This window comes from Nerophis lumbriciformis, linkage group LG18 (assembly GCF_033978685.3).
Source record: "Nerophis lumbriciformis linkage group LG18, RoL_Nlum_v2.1, whole genome shotgun sequence".
Taxonomy (NCBI): Eukaryota; Metazoa; Chordata; class Actinopteri; order Syngnathiformes; family Syngnathidae; genus Nerophis; species Nerophis lumbriciformis.
In genome coordinates, this window is record NC_084565.2 from 15,849,081 (window position 1) to 15,866,330 (window position 17,250).

The window sequence follows — 17,250 nt, forward strand, 5'->3', positions numbered from 1 at the left end:
TGCGCAGTAGTGACCCGCATACCCCAAAGCACCTTGGTCTCCTCAAGAGGTGTAGGCGACTTTTCTTGTACAGGGCGTTTGAGTTGTGTCCAGTTTGTTGCTGAGGCGAAAACCCAGGTATATAAATTAATCTACTATTTCTATCACTAATCCCTGAATGTTGAGCGGTGTGGGTGGTAAGTTGCTGAGTCATGCGAAATGAGAAGAGCTTTGAAGTCAACCAGCATGACAGAATGAATTGCCAAATTAGTCTGATTTCTCAAATTATTTGGTTTCTTCTATTTTCACACAAAAATGTGGAGTTCTAGTTTCCATGTTCTATCTTTAATGTAACTGTTTGCCATATGCTTTGCGCCTCTTGTATACTATGGTATGATTGTGGTAATTTCAACTTGTTTTTTAGTTATGTGGGAATGTATATCCTGTAAGACCCAAATATAGAAAAACCTAAAAAAAAAAAATTTGACCTTTCAGATGTTGTTGTAGGAGGCATTTGATGCAGAAAATGAAGAGTTTAAAAAAAAATGTTTATGTATGTTTTTAGAGAAATGTTGTAATATTGCAACATTGGGCTTTGATGGGAGCAGAATTTCTGTATTTGTACTCGCGTTGTCTGAACATTTGAAGGGTTGATTGCATAACGGTATATACCATTAATAATAATCACACATTAGTTATATTTTTATGAAGTCATCTGTTACAAATATAAAAAATATGAAACAAGATAAAACTCTTAAAAAACGCTTTTTCCCCCTCTTTTTTTCGTTACATGACATTGGTCATGAAGACTTTCATTGATGGTGAAAGTCCTAAAAACAGTCCCTGTTGTCTGTAAAACAAAGGCAAACATCACACTTTCTGCATTGTGTGTTGGTGTATCCTGAATTGCAGTGTCTGCAGCATCATCATCTCATCCACAGAGTTGTGCTCTTCTGGTACCACCTGCAGGCATTTCTCTCTGAATGAATCAAGCCAGAGTCTGAGTTTCCATAGTTTGTCTTTCTTTTCCGTCTCAGATACTATCATGTTGTTTACAAAATGTAATGACGTCAACAGGGATTGGAATCTGTTGCGTGGCATCACATCAACAACAGGTGGTGGACCAAGTGCTCAGGGTAGACAATAGTGTCTGCCTGGTAAGTCGCTTTGGACAAAAGTGTCCAAATTCCATCAATGTAAATGTGAATGGATTAATGGCTCTAATTATCATACTAAAAGGAAAAAACGCATACCCCCATTACATCCACACATTCAGGAACATTCCTTTCCCCAGAACTGAATTGTCTGTTGATATCTTCTTTGTGGACAAAGTCATGGAATTTTAGGTCACGCTGATCAATTAACTACATTTTTTAGAGATACAACTTTTAAATCAGTCACCAGAACACAACACAAGGGTAGAATGTATAGAATGTATAGAGAAAATACTTCAGGCAGTGGAGGGAATACAACCTGTTTGAGCCCACTGCAACAAGCCAGCTAATTTGACTACCACATTCACCCAGCATTGTATAATTGCAACAATTATATAATAAGCTCTGAATTAAATTTGATGCATCTGTTCCACAATAACTACATATGTACACGCTCTAGACATTGTAATAACAACCAAAAAAAAAAAATACATTTTACTTACTTGAATCTGATGAATCCAGTCCAATGAAACAAATGGCCAGAAGGCGTGACTTATAAACAAAGGTACAATCCAATAGCCTTGTGAGACTGAACAATAGGACCCAATGACTATGTAAATGTGGTAAAAAAAAAAATATATATATATATAACGAATTGTTTTTTAGGATGGTTAAAGGTAACGTTGTAATTTTACAACAAGGGGTGTTACAGGGATATACTGTAGAAGGAGTACCGTATTTTCCGCACCATAAGCCGCCCTGGGTTATAAGCCGCGCCTTCAATGAACGGCATATTTCAAAACTTTGTCCACCTATAAGCCGCCCCGTGTTATAAGCCGCATCTAACTGCGCTAAAGGGAATGTCAAAAAAACAGTCAGATAGGTCAGTCAAACTTTAATAATATATTAAAAACCAGCGTTCTAACAACTCTGTTCACTCCCAAAATGTACGGTAATGTGCAAATGTGCAATCACAAACATAGTAAAATTCAAAATAGTGCAGAGCAATAGCAACATAATGTTGCTCGAACGTTAATGTCACAACACACAAAATAAACATAACGCTCACTTTCTGAAGTTATTCTTCATTCACAAATCCCTCGAATTCTTCTCCTTCGGTGTCCGAATTAAAAAGTTGGGCGAATACGGGATCCAAAATGGCCGGCTCCGTCTCGTTCTGTGAATCCTGCCTTCCGGAAAGCTCGGACCACAGTTGTGACCGAAATATCCGCCCAGGCATTTACGATCCACTGGCAGATGTTGGCGTATGTCGTCCGGCGCTGTCTCCCTGTCTTAGTGAAGGTGTGTTCGCCTTCGGTCATCCATTGTTCCCACGCCGTTCGCAGTCGTGCTTTAAATGCCCTGTTGACACCAATATCGAGCGGTTGGAGTTCTTTGGTTAATCCACCCGGAATGACGGCAAGTGTTGTATTTGTGTGCTTCACTTGTTTTTTGACACCATCTGTGATGTAAGTTTAAATTCTGCGTTATACGCGTGTCGCTTAGTAGGAGCCATTTTGTGGTCTTTACAGATGTAAACACACAAAGGAAATGAAACGTAATACCCGCGCACTTCTTCTACGGGGGCGGGTGGTTGCTTACCATAGAAGAAGAAGCGCTTCCTCTTCTACGGGGAAAAAAGATGGCGGCTGTTTACCGTAGTTGCGAGACCGAAACTTTATGAAAATAAATATTTATATTAATCCATATATAAGGCGCACCGGGTTATAAGCCGCACTGTCAGCTTTTGTGAAAATTTGTGGTTTTTAGGTGCGGCTTATAGTGCGGAAAATACGGTAAATGCTTTTTGCTAATAAGATAAAGCTAACTGATAACCGATAACTACAATTTTCCACTGCTATGGTTGGTAATGTTTTAATGTATTCAACACTTGTGGTTACTATGATCATCAGAAATTCAAGAAGATCAATATTTTGTTGAACTGCTTTGACCATTTACTGTTGACACTTACTGTTGATACTAACTTCTAATGTCAATGACGTTATCCAAACAGTTTTATATGGACTTGAATTACTTGTCAATGATTAAATGATTTTGATAATGATTATGATATGTTCCTCTAGATAAATACACCCAGCTGAACCACGCACTCTTCAGTATGAATGGACAAACTGGTTACATTCTACAACCTGAGCTCCTGCGCTCAGAAAACTACGACCCTTTGCGGGAGAAGAAAGAGCTCAAGTACAACATCCTACTTAAGGTACGTTTTGTATGCAAATCACATTTCTTCTTCCTGTATGTTCCCATGTCAATTCCAGCCACTTGCACTTATTCTGTGTCTTTTACTTGTTGGGAGGATGCTCAGACTTTCCAATCATACCTACACCACATTTAGGAGTCCAGCAAGCATTTGTGATTCAAATCCCAATCATGAGAACGAGCGCATCTCATCATAGACGCTCCACTGCATGTTTTGGCAGCATGGAAAAATGCTACCCACAGGGGGTGCAGCAAACAGGAATACTTATAAAAGGAGGGATTCAACAGTACTTCTTATATGTACTAGTATCAGTATCAGAATCAGAATTAGAAATACTTTAATAATCCCGGAGGAGAAATTAAGATTTTCAGCACAATCCCATTCAAGAGTAGACAAACATTACAAGGAGACAGAACATGATTGCTGACGGGTCTGCCAACTTCTGGCGCCCCTTACAAAAAAGGTGAAAAACAGGTAAATGCTGGGGGGTGAGTAAAAAAAAAATTCAGTCTAAGCCTGGGCTCCTGGAGAGGGGGTCCAGACTGAGACCAAGGAAAAGCCCTTGCACACCAAGGGGGAAACATCAAAGAACACAGAGGACATTAAAGACATTAAAAAAGCAGAGCTGATGCAACCAGCCACTTCTACACACAGCCACAAAAGTAAAACAACAACCACAAAAAAAAAAAAACATATACACTGTGGTGGCCTCTGCGGTGTTCCACGCTATCGTCTGCTGGGGTGGGGGGAGCATGGCCAGAGACAGGAGCAGACCCAACAAAGCAACCAAGAGAGTCGACTCCACCCTCCGCCGCCCACCAACTCTCGGCCAGTGTCCAGTCCGCATGGTCCGATACCTGCTCATTCAGCCAAGACACTGTGAAGATTGTCCATGGCCAAAAGGCCGGAAGGTTCACAAAAAAGCACTGCAGAAGTCACAAAAGTGCCACCCCTTGTCGCACAGTCCCAAAGGGTCCCGAAACAAAAGACAAAAACAAATCCCACATTAAAACAAGAGGGAAACATCAGGAACACAAAAGGATGACACAAGAGCACAAGCTCCTGCCAACAGCAGCCACTACAGCGGCGCCATCTTGGGAAAAAAAATAATAAAAAATGTATGTCCTAATATGTATTTGTAATCAGATTTTCGGTACAAACTTATAACGTGTACCACCAGGTACACATACAGTACAGTAAGTGATTATGGCGTCTACAACACCAATACTAGTAATCTTGTTTGGAAGATTCACACACAATTGTAACTGTTGTTTCTTCCTGCACATAATAAATATGTACAACGTGTTTGGATGTATTCATTTATGTAAAATTGTCATTAAATGTAATATTGCCTGACAAAAAGTGATTCGACGTAATATTTTGATATTTACACATCGCATATTTACACACGCGCATTTTACTAGAATACCCTTATGAGCATTACATATATCAACATCAAGTACCTACTGTACTTTTTACTTGTTGAAATACCCTTTTTAGAGCAAATATCTACCCAAATAGCCACTTTGTTGCTGCCAAAAATGTATTTCTAGTAATATTTTGACATATCTTATCTCTGCATATTCTACTAGAATACTCTTACTAGCTTTACATATACTGTATATAAATCAAGTACTGTACTGTTTACTTGTAGAAATACCCTTTTTGGAGCAAATATCTACCCATATAATTTATATGTGTATATATAATATAATATAATATATATATATAATATACATATTATGTATGCGCATATATATATATATGTATATATATATATATATATATATATATATATATATATATATATATATATATATATATATATATATATATGTATATATGTATATATATGTATGTATGTATTATATATTACTGTAACTTGTTCTTAAAAATAGTAGTTATTTGTATGTCAAATTGAGTGTTTGTGTGTATATATGTATACTGTGTATATGTATGTGTGTTTCTTCCTATACAGTATACATGTATATATGTATGTGTGTGCGTGTATATATATATATATATATATATATATATATATATATATATATATATATATATATATATATATATATATATATATATATATAAACGTATATACACGCACACACATACATATATACAGTATACATGTATATATGTATGTGTGTGCGTGTGTGTATATATATATATATACACACACACACTCGCACACATACATTTATACAGTATACATATATACACACAAACACTCAATTTGACATACAAAATAACTACTATTTTTAAGAACAAGTTACAGTAATATATAATACATATATATATATATATATATATATATATGCTTATACATAATATGTATATTATATATATGTATTATATTATATTATATATACACATATAAATTATATGGGTTGATATTTGCTCCAAAAAGGGTATTTCTACAAGTAAACAGTATAGTAGGTAGTTGATGTTGATATATGTAATGCTCATAAGGGTATTCTAGTAAAATGCGCGTGTGTCAGGACGAGGACTATGGCGGGGTTTGTTTTCCCGAGATGCAAAACAACTGGACCGGATGGCTTGAAGGTAAAGACATGATTTATTTTTTACTATAAAAAGGTACAAACGAAAAGAGCGCACAAGGCGGAGAACAAACTTGGCTAATGAAAACAAAAACTAGAACTTGAGCAAAAACTATGGACATAAAACAAAAGACTTACTGTGGCATGACATGAAGCATAAGCTATGGTAAACATGAATCTCATGGGTAGCATGGGGTCGCGGAGGTAATGTCGGCAGGCCGACTGCCTGGCAACTGCAAGCTTAAATAGTCATGACTTGATTACCAACAGGTGCGTGAGTCCAAAACGTGAACAGGTGAAACTAATAAGTTGTCATGGAAACAAAACAAGCAAGAGTGCACAACCAGGCACTAAAAAGAGTCCAAAAACCAAACATAACTAAACAAAACATGATCACAGACATGACAGCGTGTGTAAATATGCGATGTGTAAATATCAAACTATTACGTCGAAACACTTTTTGTCAGGCAATATTACATTTAATGACAATTTTACATAAATGAATACATCCAAACACGTTGTACATATTTATTATGTGCAGGAAGAAATAACAGTTACAATTGTGTGTGTATCTTCCAAACAAGAAAAAAGTTTTATCACATCAACATCGGACTAACAGTCCTTTAAATCACATTAATGCCACTGTGGAGGTCTTGCTCCTCTGGGTTCGTTGGACCACCAATCACCGATATCACCACTCCTTTTCAGAGTTTACAACACCATTTATTTTACAATAATTGTGTTGGATGGTGCAAAAGTCTTTGTGCTTTTCAACAATCGTCTTTTGCCTTGATTGAGCATATCAATGGTCTCTCTCTCTGCTTCGACTGGTGTTCCACCATCCACCGCTCTCTCCTTCCTGACTGCTTTTAACAGAGGAAGAGGAAGACCTGGGAGGAGATGATACACTCTCAGCTGTGTATCTACTCACCTGCCGCTAATCTCGAAACCGATCCTGGCACACCCCGCTTCGTTGCAGGTCCGCAAGCCACGCCCCCCCCACCCCCCACACAGCCACAGAAGAGGAAAACTGTCCTTTTCCGAGCACGATAAAGTCTTAAATAATGTCAAACACGTAGCGTTACAATAACCAGGAAGATAACGTGTTTGTCTCACACCTAGTAATCAGGCATTCACATTTTGCCACAACACACATGGGGGAAAGTCCTAGTTGGAAATACAGCCAAATTAACTCCTGAACTGCCATTTTCACACACACCTCAAACCACGCGCACGCATCCGATGCTTTCTCGTGCGCACGAGAAACTTTTTATTTAAAAAAATAAATTAAAAAAAATATATAATTTTTTTATTTTATTTTTATTTTTTTTAATAAAATGTTTCTCGTGCGCATGAGATACATGTCTGAAAAAAATAAAAATAAAATAAAAATTATTTAAAAAAAAAAAATTCCCCCATGTCCCTTTAGGGGCTCCGTAAAGTCTCCTGCCTTACAGCGACATTTGTAAAACAAGCATTAAGACAAATGAAGTTTTATTTTGAAAAGACTATTCAAGTTGTTTACATAAAAGTAAAGAATCGTTTTGTTTTTAAACTTTTTCCAATACTGTACCCTGAATGAACTGAACCCCAACTTTTAGACCAAGGACCTAGGCACACTGACAAAGCCTAACCTAGTTTTACTATAACAATATACAAGGTTAACATGGCTGGCTTCTCTTTCTTCCCCTCCATTTATCCGCTTTCTTTTGTATTTCAAGTTATCATTACATATATGTATTGTTGCATGTGAACAATTGTATTGTTGATAACAGAGGTAAATTATTGTTATTATTCCTTATCAATAGTGTTATTTCTATTGGTATTTGTATTGCTTCATTTGTAGTGTAATAATGTTCATTGTCATCTCTGTATTATTATTTATTTCACTAACTGCTTCTTTGCTATCACTTTTACTATCACATTTGTACATATCGTATTTGCTGATGTTGTTCTATTGTTGTTGTTGTTGTTATTGTTGTGTTTGCTGTTGTTGTTTTTGTCTCTCTATCTTATCCCCCTCTTGTCCCCACAATTTCCCCCTTTGTCTTCCTTTTTTTCCTCTTTCTATCTCCTCCTGCTCCGGCCCGGCTGCACCAAATAATAATATATATTCATTTAATAAAGTCAAATACAAATAAGGCAACAAAATAAGTATCTCACACTTCTCTTTTGTAAAGTACATTTGTGCAGCCGATATGGGCATATACTTTACATCAACAATATGATGAGCCTGAGAAGCTGGACAGGATAAAAAGAAAAGAAAAAAGACTTAGGAAAATTCCAAGCTGGATTATGGTATACCGTGACACCGCCAGTGTTTTTTTGTGAGGGCTATGTTTACCTGCAGTATTACTAAATTAAAATATCACATATTGTAAGCCCCAGCAGCTTAACTTTGTGGCCTTTAAAGCATATTAATTGTCATTAAATATATTGGGTTAATAATAGATTCAGAGCTTTCCTTTAAACCCATATTGGCAAATTGTGTAAAATAATCAAGTTTAATCTCACAAAATTCCGTGCAATACGAAATTAAATGTCAACTGAAGCTGCAAAATTGATTATATGATTTTCAGCCACTTCAACTATTGCCTTACCAGCTCGTCTCAGGCTGGTCAGAGTTAAAAAACAAAGCATTGGAAATCTTGTACAAACAAGTAATTAAAGTTATGGATAAAAAAAACCTAGGCACAGGTTCATCAGCCAAAGAAACAACCGTGAGCGTGTCACGCGAGCCTCTGTCAGAGGTGACTGTTATATTTCTCTGCGCAAGTGCACTTTCAGTAAGTCAGCCTGGTCAGTAAGGAGTGTAAATGTGTGGAACTCAGTACTTAAGAAGGTTACAACATACGAGGCCTTCATAAAAATGTTTTAAAATGTGGTTTATCAACCCCTACAGCTGCCAGCACTACAAAATGAGCCTGTTTTGATGCTACGACAAATATTATGTTGTGATGTTGTATTTTATTTTTTATTATATCGTATATGTATTGTGTGCTTTTTTCTTTTTATCTCTTTTTGTTTTCTTTTTCTTTGTAATTGTAATTTTACTGCCTTTTTTACATCATGGCCAGGGGACTACAGATGAAAACTAGCCTTCTGGCTAATTTTCAGATTAAATAATGAGGTGGCGACTTGTCCAGGGTGTACCCCGCCTTCCGCCCGATTGTAGCTGAGATAGGCTCCAGCACCCCCCGCGACCCCGAAGGGAATAAGCGGTAGAAAATGGATGGATGGATAATGATAACGTTGCTTGAATGGCAACATATGTACCTTTCAGCATTAATGGTGCCTTCACAGATGTGTAAGTTACCCATGCCTTGGGCACTAATACACTCCCATACCATCACAGATGCTGGCTTTTGAACTTATATAAGGGTTTGATGAGCATTCCTCAACTTTTTCAATATTTTTTGCCACTTGGGCCAGTTTTTTTAAACATGTTGCAAGCATCAAATTCCAAATGAGCTAATATTTGCAAAAAATGACAACGTTTTCCTGTTCGAACGTTAAATATATTGTCTTTGCAGTCTATTCAGTTTACTATAGGTTGAAAAGGATTTGCAAATCATTGTATTCTGTTTTTTTTGTCGATTTACACAACGTACCAACTTCACTTGTTTTGGGTTTTGTAATTGAAAGTTAGATAATTGATTAGCCTTTTGTTTTCTTTTGTGTATTGCTGCACCGTGTTGGGGGATTCAGGATGGCAGTTGTCTGTGGCTTCATGTCAATATTTGCCTGCATTTATTTGTCTGATGCATGTTTATTTTTGTGGGCTACTTGTTTGGGGGAGAAAAAAAACGTTTGACATGTGTTTAATTGTATTTCTGGACTGTCTATGTCAAAAATCCAATAAACAAATGTTTAAAAAATGTACACTGCATTAACTAATAGTGTTGTAAATAAGATCAGTTAAAATAATACATAACATTGGACACACAGACTACTCAAACCCATTATTATTTAATCAAAAATATTGAAATGATTCTCAAACTTTTTTCCACCAAGTACCACCTCAGAAAACATTTGGCCCACTAAGTACCACCATAATGAACAACATTAAAATGCAGTAGCGTGTTAGGCCAAAGTATTCATTAAAAACAAGACAGAGGTTTTATTCAACAAGTATACTTATTATTTTTGGCCACTGTAACATTACACATAGCTTGAACAGTAATACTGTGTTGGAATATTTAATTAAGTGATTATTTGACGTACCATTAGATGGAGCCCGTGTACTACTAGTAGCATATGTATCACAGTTTGAGAATCACTGATTTAGTGCATTTGCAAACTATAACCTGCTACCCAAGAATGTACAACCGTTCTTCTCAACAAAAGAGGAGAAAGATAACCTTAGAGAACAATGTGATTAAAAACATTTATATGCACGTACAATACTTAAAACTTTAGCGTATCAGTATATGGAATTAAATTATAGAATTGATTAAGCAAATAAGTCTAACACTGTACTAATATGATCCAGTTTAAAAAACTGTTCAAAGTACAAGGAAGAAGATTGCTGATAAAATATATTGAACTTTATTGAAAATTAGATCATCTCATCTCATTGTGTGAATTACAACCTATTTAGCTCTTTACTAAGAACTTTTGTTAATTATTTATGGAGTTATGTACCGCGCAATGTGTATAATGTGTAACGTGCGTAAATGTTTATTGTTGATTGAAAAGTTTGAATTTGTCTTCTTCAGGTGATTGCTGCCAGACACCTTCCAAAGCTTGGTCGCTCAATTTCCAGTCCTTTTGTGGAGATTGAAGTCTGCGGTCACACTGAAGCCAAGGCTAAGACCAGTGTTTACCGTAAGAAAACTGGATACAGCTGGTTAGTGTCACCAGTACTTCATTCAGAACAAGTATTTCTGCTTGCTGTAGGTGATAACGGTCTGAACCCACTGTGGAAAAGCCCAGCACAGCCATTCTGCTTCAAAGTGTACGAGCCTGAGCTCACCTTCCTGCGCTTTGTTGTCCATGAAGAAGACATGTTCTCAGACCCCAACTTCCTCGCTCAGGCCACATTTCCCGTAAAAGGTATCTCTTCAGGTGAGCGCAAAGGTTGCTGTCAACCTGAGATGTTACATTTGTATCATAATGGCTACTTTAATCCATTTTGCTAATAATTATGCCCTCATGTACTGCAAAGAGAAAAGAAACAATATAAAGTTGCATGTTTTACACATACAACAAATAACACACAAACCAACTATATACATTTATTTACAGTAAATGCACAACATTTACAAAAATAAACATATTTATAAAAAAACAAGTTACATTACACAATATTTACACTGTATATAAAACCAGAGCCAGGTAATTGGGCAAAGATAGACTACTGTAGGTAAGTACTATGAGTGAAATCAATAGGTGATATTATGCCTACTACCTCATTATTCTTAGCCACTGCCTTAGAGTTAAATTTTCTATCTGTAACTAGTATACACGTCCCAGTCACTATTCTCTTGTACACATAACAAACAACTTGTTCAATAGGTTGTTATTCTCATTAAATATGTGGGCCTCGAAGTGGTGGGCCAAGCGAGCGTCTGTGGTCATACCGTTCAGGGCGGCATTTTGCCTTTCTCGAAAAAAATGCCCTGTGCTTGCGTTGTTCTAGGCTATTGGAACCGTTCAAAATGCGAAAAGGAAAAAAAGTTTCTCTAAAGTCTCTCTAAAGGTATTCAAAAGGGGAAAAGAGTGCAAGATTTTACAAAAACATGCCAAGGGAGCAAATCGAGTTGAGGAATGAGTTTGCAGTGATCACTTTGTTAAAGGTTTAATATACTTTTAACATTTAGTAGTCTTGATATTATGTGTATTTTATCTTGTTTTGGAGTTCTTGAAATACATTTTTACTACGAGTATTTTGTAAATCACCAAATGTAAGCAAAACCTAAACAAGTTAAGTTTTTACCAAAGGCAGCAGTCATAAATAAAGCTTTCAGCACATACACAATGTTGAGAGCTATAAGTATATTTCATAAAGACGGGAAAAATTCATGCATATTTGTAAACGGCGTGTGCAACAAAATGGCAACTGTAGACGCAAAATTAAATCATGAAATGCAACCTTACCCGAGCAAAAATAATGAATGATTTGATATCTATTTCCTTGACCCAGCCACACACAAAGAAATTGTAGACCTCCATGCTTTTCAAAGTTTTCATCTGTTTTGTCATGTAGAACGATGTCTGAGCACCAAATAGTTCCACATGTCTGGGAACACGTCCGACGGATAATCCTTGGGATCTCTCGACAAATCTTTTTTTTTGATAATGTAAAAGGATAGATTCCATTGCATAGTAATCTGAGTTTGCGGAACAGTAACCATGTTGATTTGATTGCCCACTACTTCGTTCACTTCCGTTCAAAAGCCTAGGTTTTAATAGGTTGTAACCTCTTACTTCGGATGTATTTTTGTAGTAGTTATACTTAAGTAGATATACTGTAGTCGGCAATACTTGTAGCTTAGTGAATTTTATTTTTTTTTGTGTGAAAATGGATTGATACAAATTATATCACTTTTGTTGCCTTGGTGCAGACGCTAGTGTGGGCAAAAGACCTCAGTCAAGAAAGCCACACACACTATCATTCATTGCCTTTTGGCTTTTGGAGTGGGAATGATTTGATATCGATTTCCTACTACAATCAAAATGAGAGCAAAATAATAATAGCATATGTTTATTTGCCAAAGAGGGCAAAATTGATAAACACAAAAGTTTTTACCTTTCAATTTACGAGGGATTGCTCCAAAAGTGGCGTAGTGCGGGGCGGTACAAAAGAGTTGGCATTCACCTGGGGCTGGACATTTGATTGGCATTTGGAAAGCCAGACCCGGTGGCGGGTGGACACAGCCCGGTGATAGGTTTAGAAAAGATGGTCTCGGCCCAGCGCGCGTAGGAGCGGGACAAAAAACTCATATTAATGCTGTGATTGGGCAGCCAAAAGATGGATACGATTGTTTTATGAATATATTTGCAATGCATGTAGTTTGATTTCAAATTTTTGGTACTTATGTACCAAATACACAAGTTTTGCATGATAGGTCTGTTAAAAGGCTGAGGTGGGGACTGAACTGTGGCTAAACATATTAGCAGCTCCTAACCCAGGTGTATCACCGTCCCTGTGTGTGTGTAATGAATAAATGTAATTTATATATTGGAAGTTTATCTTACAATAATGATGTATTTACTACGTCAACACCAGTGTTGGGACTAACGCGTTACTTTGTAACGCGTTACTGTAACGCCGTTAGTTTCGGCGGTAACTAGTAATCTAACGCGTTATTTTTTTATATTCAGTAACTCCGTTACCGTTACTACATGATGCGTTACTGCGTTATTTTACGTTACTTTTTATGTAGTATAAAGTGTGTTTTATCGGAGGGCTGCTGTGTCGTTCTGATTCTTCTTGTGTCACAAGCCGGAGAAGAGAGAGAGACATGCGCTCTGTGTGGGTGTGTCTGATCATGGCGGAGCCAAAAGTCGAGTTTGCTAACATGGAGATATTTTCACTACTTTTATTTGTCGAGCACAAAGAAAATAACATTTTAGTTAAATGTAAATTGTGCTTTGGATCAAAGATGCCATCTACTGCCCAAAACAGCAATTCAAATCTGCTGAAACAAGCTACATAGCAACATGCTTCGACGAAGCTAGTAAAGAGAGACAGAGACTCTGATGCCACTTCACCTCCACCACCACCATTATTCACCGCTGAAGGTACACACTCTGTCAATCAATGTTCCCTCTAATTGTTCATGTGTGAGCAAATGCAAAAAGTCCCTGAGCATTGAGTGGAGTCCATGTGAGCAACTTTAGATGTGCACACTGTGGCTACACCAGCAGCACACCTGTCCCAAACCTCACTAAATAACAACTTACATCTCCATCCATCCATCCATTTTCTACCGCTTGTCCCTTTCGGGGTCGCTGGAGCCTATCTCAGCTGCATTCGGGCGGAAGGCAGCGTACACCCTGGACAAGTCCCCACCTCATCACAGGGCCAACACAGATAGACAGACAACATTCTCTTATTATTAGAATCAAATAATAAGTGTTTAGGCCCACTTATAATGACAATAACAAAAAATATTGTTTTTCATGAACTGTGTACTTGTATTGTTTGTCTGGGTGGAGGTCCTGCTTTGGAAATAATTTGTACCCCTTTCAGACATTGCATTTAGTTCCCATTAAAACATTCACATGTTGCACAATGAGATGTAAGCAGGGGATCATGTGTACATTCCTGCAACTTCCTGTTTGTAAAAAATATATTTTTATTAGTATTTATTTAACATACTAACAGCATTTAATGATTAATATTATAAATTAAGATTCCTAATAAATGACACTAGAATAAGCACACATTTGATTGGTAAATCATAGTGTAACGACCTGGAATGACACTTTATGTGTGGTGTTGGAGTTGTCCGACTTTTTGTGTGGCTGTAAACGCATCACTGGCTAAGTGCCATATGTGCAAGTGTTGGCGCACGTGAGAGAGCGAGCGGCTGCTGTTGATATAACAAAGTTGCTTTTGGTCTGGTTTGTACTGCAGAAAATGACCAGTTTTGCTAGATATCATTTTTTTTACTAATGTTTTGGTGATGTGTTTATGGCTGACAGTAAAGAGTTTTGCTCAGTAAAGTGATGGATGGAATTCATGTCCTCAAAGCGTCTCGACAGACGTTACAATATTTGAACAATGATGACGAAAACGGTTTTCTCTGTCGTGTCCGTGTCGTGTCGAAAATTGTTATGCGCTTATTTTTTTATTTGATTTTGTGCATGGCATAGATTTGCCGTGCGCAGAGGACGCTTGAGCAGTGCGCAATTGCACATGCGCGCTCCTGAGAGGGAACTTGCTGTCAATTCTCTTATATACTCTTTCATTCTAGACTTCTAGAGTGTTTGATTATCACATCACTCTAAATGTATAGACTATAAAGTTCACAAACATAAAGAGGGATCCTAGTGGGCCAGGCCAATCTTTCCTTATCTCTAAACTAAAACTGGGGAAATGTGTAGTGCTCTGGGTTTCAGACATGATTTTGTATAAGAATTACTTGAGGAAGAAAATGCCTGGTTAGACTTTGTGTATGTAGTGTGTGCCTTTCTTGGTTTACATCTATGCTGTTATTATGCTGTTTGTTACTTATGTATGTTATGTTGCAGCTATTTAAAATAGTTTTGTCAATTTGTTCTGGCCAGAAACAAATTGGCCTTTGTAACATATCTTTGTCTTTGTGTGTTGTATGTAGACCACATGAGTGATGCAAATGCATGTCAAGTTGATCAACAGATTGTATTATTCTCCAGTGCAATAACAGTACTGAAATGAAGGCTAAAAGGGCATTAATTGGAGCTTTAAAAAAAAAAGAAAAAAGAAGTAACTAAATAGTTACTTTTCACAGTAACGCATTACTTTTTGGTGTAAGTAACTGAGTTAGTAACTGAGTTACTTTTGAAATGAAGTAACTAGTAACTGTAACTAGTTACTGCTTTTCAGTAACTAACCCAACACTGGTCAACACACGTCATCATAAACTGACTATTTTTCATTGAAATTACCCGTATTGGTCGACAAAGTCATTCGATCATATATGTCGACGCCAGCTTAAGCGGGCACTTTTCTGTAGTGAGATGAACACAACACACACACTTATATCCTTCATGTTTTCCTGTCACACTGAGTCATGTTAGTGTTTGGTTATTAATGTTTTGTTTGGTATCATCAACATCTTAAGAAGTTGTTATCTACATGTTTTACATACAATTAAACTTGTTTGAATGTTTCCTTCTGTTAGGTTACCGCTCTGTGCCACTGAAGAACGGCTACAATGAAAACTTAGAATTAGCCTCTCTGCTGGTTGATGTCAAAGTTCTGCAGCCAGAGGTGAGAACACATGAGTACTGATGAGAGCTTGGTAATGTATCAACTTTATTTACCAAAGCACCTGAGAAGAGCCACATTGACAGGCACAGGCAGACAAAATATATTTGGAAAAGAGGTTGGGTGGGTGTGGAGGACCCACTAACACCCACATAAAGTGTGGAGGACCCACTAACACCCACATAAAGTGTGTAACAGTAGTCAATAGCTTAAATGACTGTTTTCAAGGCGCTTTGATAGGCCCTGATCTTGCTGTCAAGATAAAATCAGGACGTTGGCACTTGATGGCAGTGCTGGCTTACCCTTTGACCCTCTGCCTTCTCATAACGCTTTGATGATGTGCTTTTTGCCCCAGTTGCAGGTTAGTGCCTGCTTTAATTCCGCTTTGAAAGCAGATGCCTTTACTTTTGTCCTGCACCACAGGCATTTGAATGAGCAACAAACAAATGTAATCATGTCAATTACCTTAAGCAGGCATGTGATCTGAACTTAATGAAAAAGACAGAAAATAAGCCGGGAGTCTGGGGACCGCAGAAAATTGTAAAAAAAAAAGCACCATTTAAATATGTTTTATTGTTTAAAGAATTGACAAATTATCAACAGAGTTTACATAAATACATACCCCATTCATCCAAATGAATCACTATGTCTGTTTCAGTCACTATGTTTTTTAGTCACTACAGTAATTACAACTTGTGTTCACATCCATAGGAACCACATTGGTTAGCCTACTCTATACAGTATTTACAACCTTATTAGTGTTCATTTACAGCAGGGGTCTCAAACTCAATTTACCTGGGGGCCACTGGAAGCAGAAACTGGGTGAGGCTGGGCCGCAAGAAAAGATTGCAGCACTAACTCGGGGCGGGGCGGGGTTTGGTGGTAGCAGAGGGGGGGGGGGGGGGGGGGGGGGGTGTATATTGTAGCCCGGAAGAGTTTGGGCTGCATGGGATTCTGGGTATTTGTTCTGTTGTGTTTATGTTGTGTTACGGTGCGGATGTTCTCCCGAAATGTGTTTGTCATTCTTGTTTGGTGTGGGTTCACAGTGTGGCGCATATTTGTAACAGTGTTAAAGTTGTTTGTACGGTCACCCTCAGTGTAACCTGTATGGCTGTTGACCAAGTATGTATGGCATTCACTTATGTGTGTCTGCAGAAGCCTCATACAACATGTGCCTGGGCAGGCACGTTGTTTGTACAGGCTGTAGAGGACGCTAAAGGGCCTGAGAGGCAACGTGGGTCCCCCCTCCAATGGGCTCACCACCCATAGCAGGGGCCATAGAGGTCGGGTGAAATGTGAGCTGGGCGGCAGCTGAAGGCAGGGCACTTGGCGGTCCGATCCTCGGCTACAGAAGCTAGCTCTTGGGATGTGGAACGTCACCTTACTGGGGGGGAAGGAGCCTGAGCTAGTGCG

The 17,250-nt window shown here is 37.8% G+C and overlaps 1 protein-coding gene across 4 annotated transcripts in view; it reads left to right on the top strand.

Moving 5' to 3' along the window:
- plcg2 (phospholipase C, gamma 2) overlaps positions 1–17,250 on the top strand; it is a 148,123-nt gene that overhangs the window by 128,022 nt on the left and 2,851 nt on the right. For all 4 annotated transcript variants that reach the window (XM_061977752.2, XM_061977754.2, XM_061977753.2 and 1 more), the window contains 4 exons: positions 3,218–3,357; positions 10,637–10,745; positions 10,818–10,985; positions 15,752–15,840. In XM_061977752.2, coding sequence (XP_061833736.2) covers positions 3,218–3,357; positions 10,637–10,745; positions 10,818–10,985; positions 15,752–15,840 — 506 coding nt within the window. The remainder of the gene's footprint in view (positions 1–3,217; positions 3,358–10,636; positions 10,746–10,817; positions 10,986–15,751; positions 15,841–17,250) is intronic.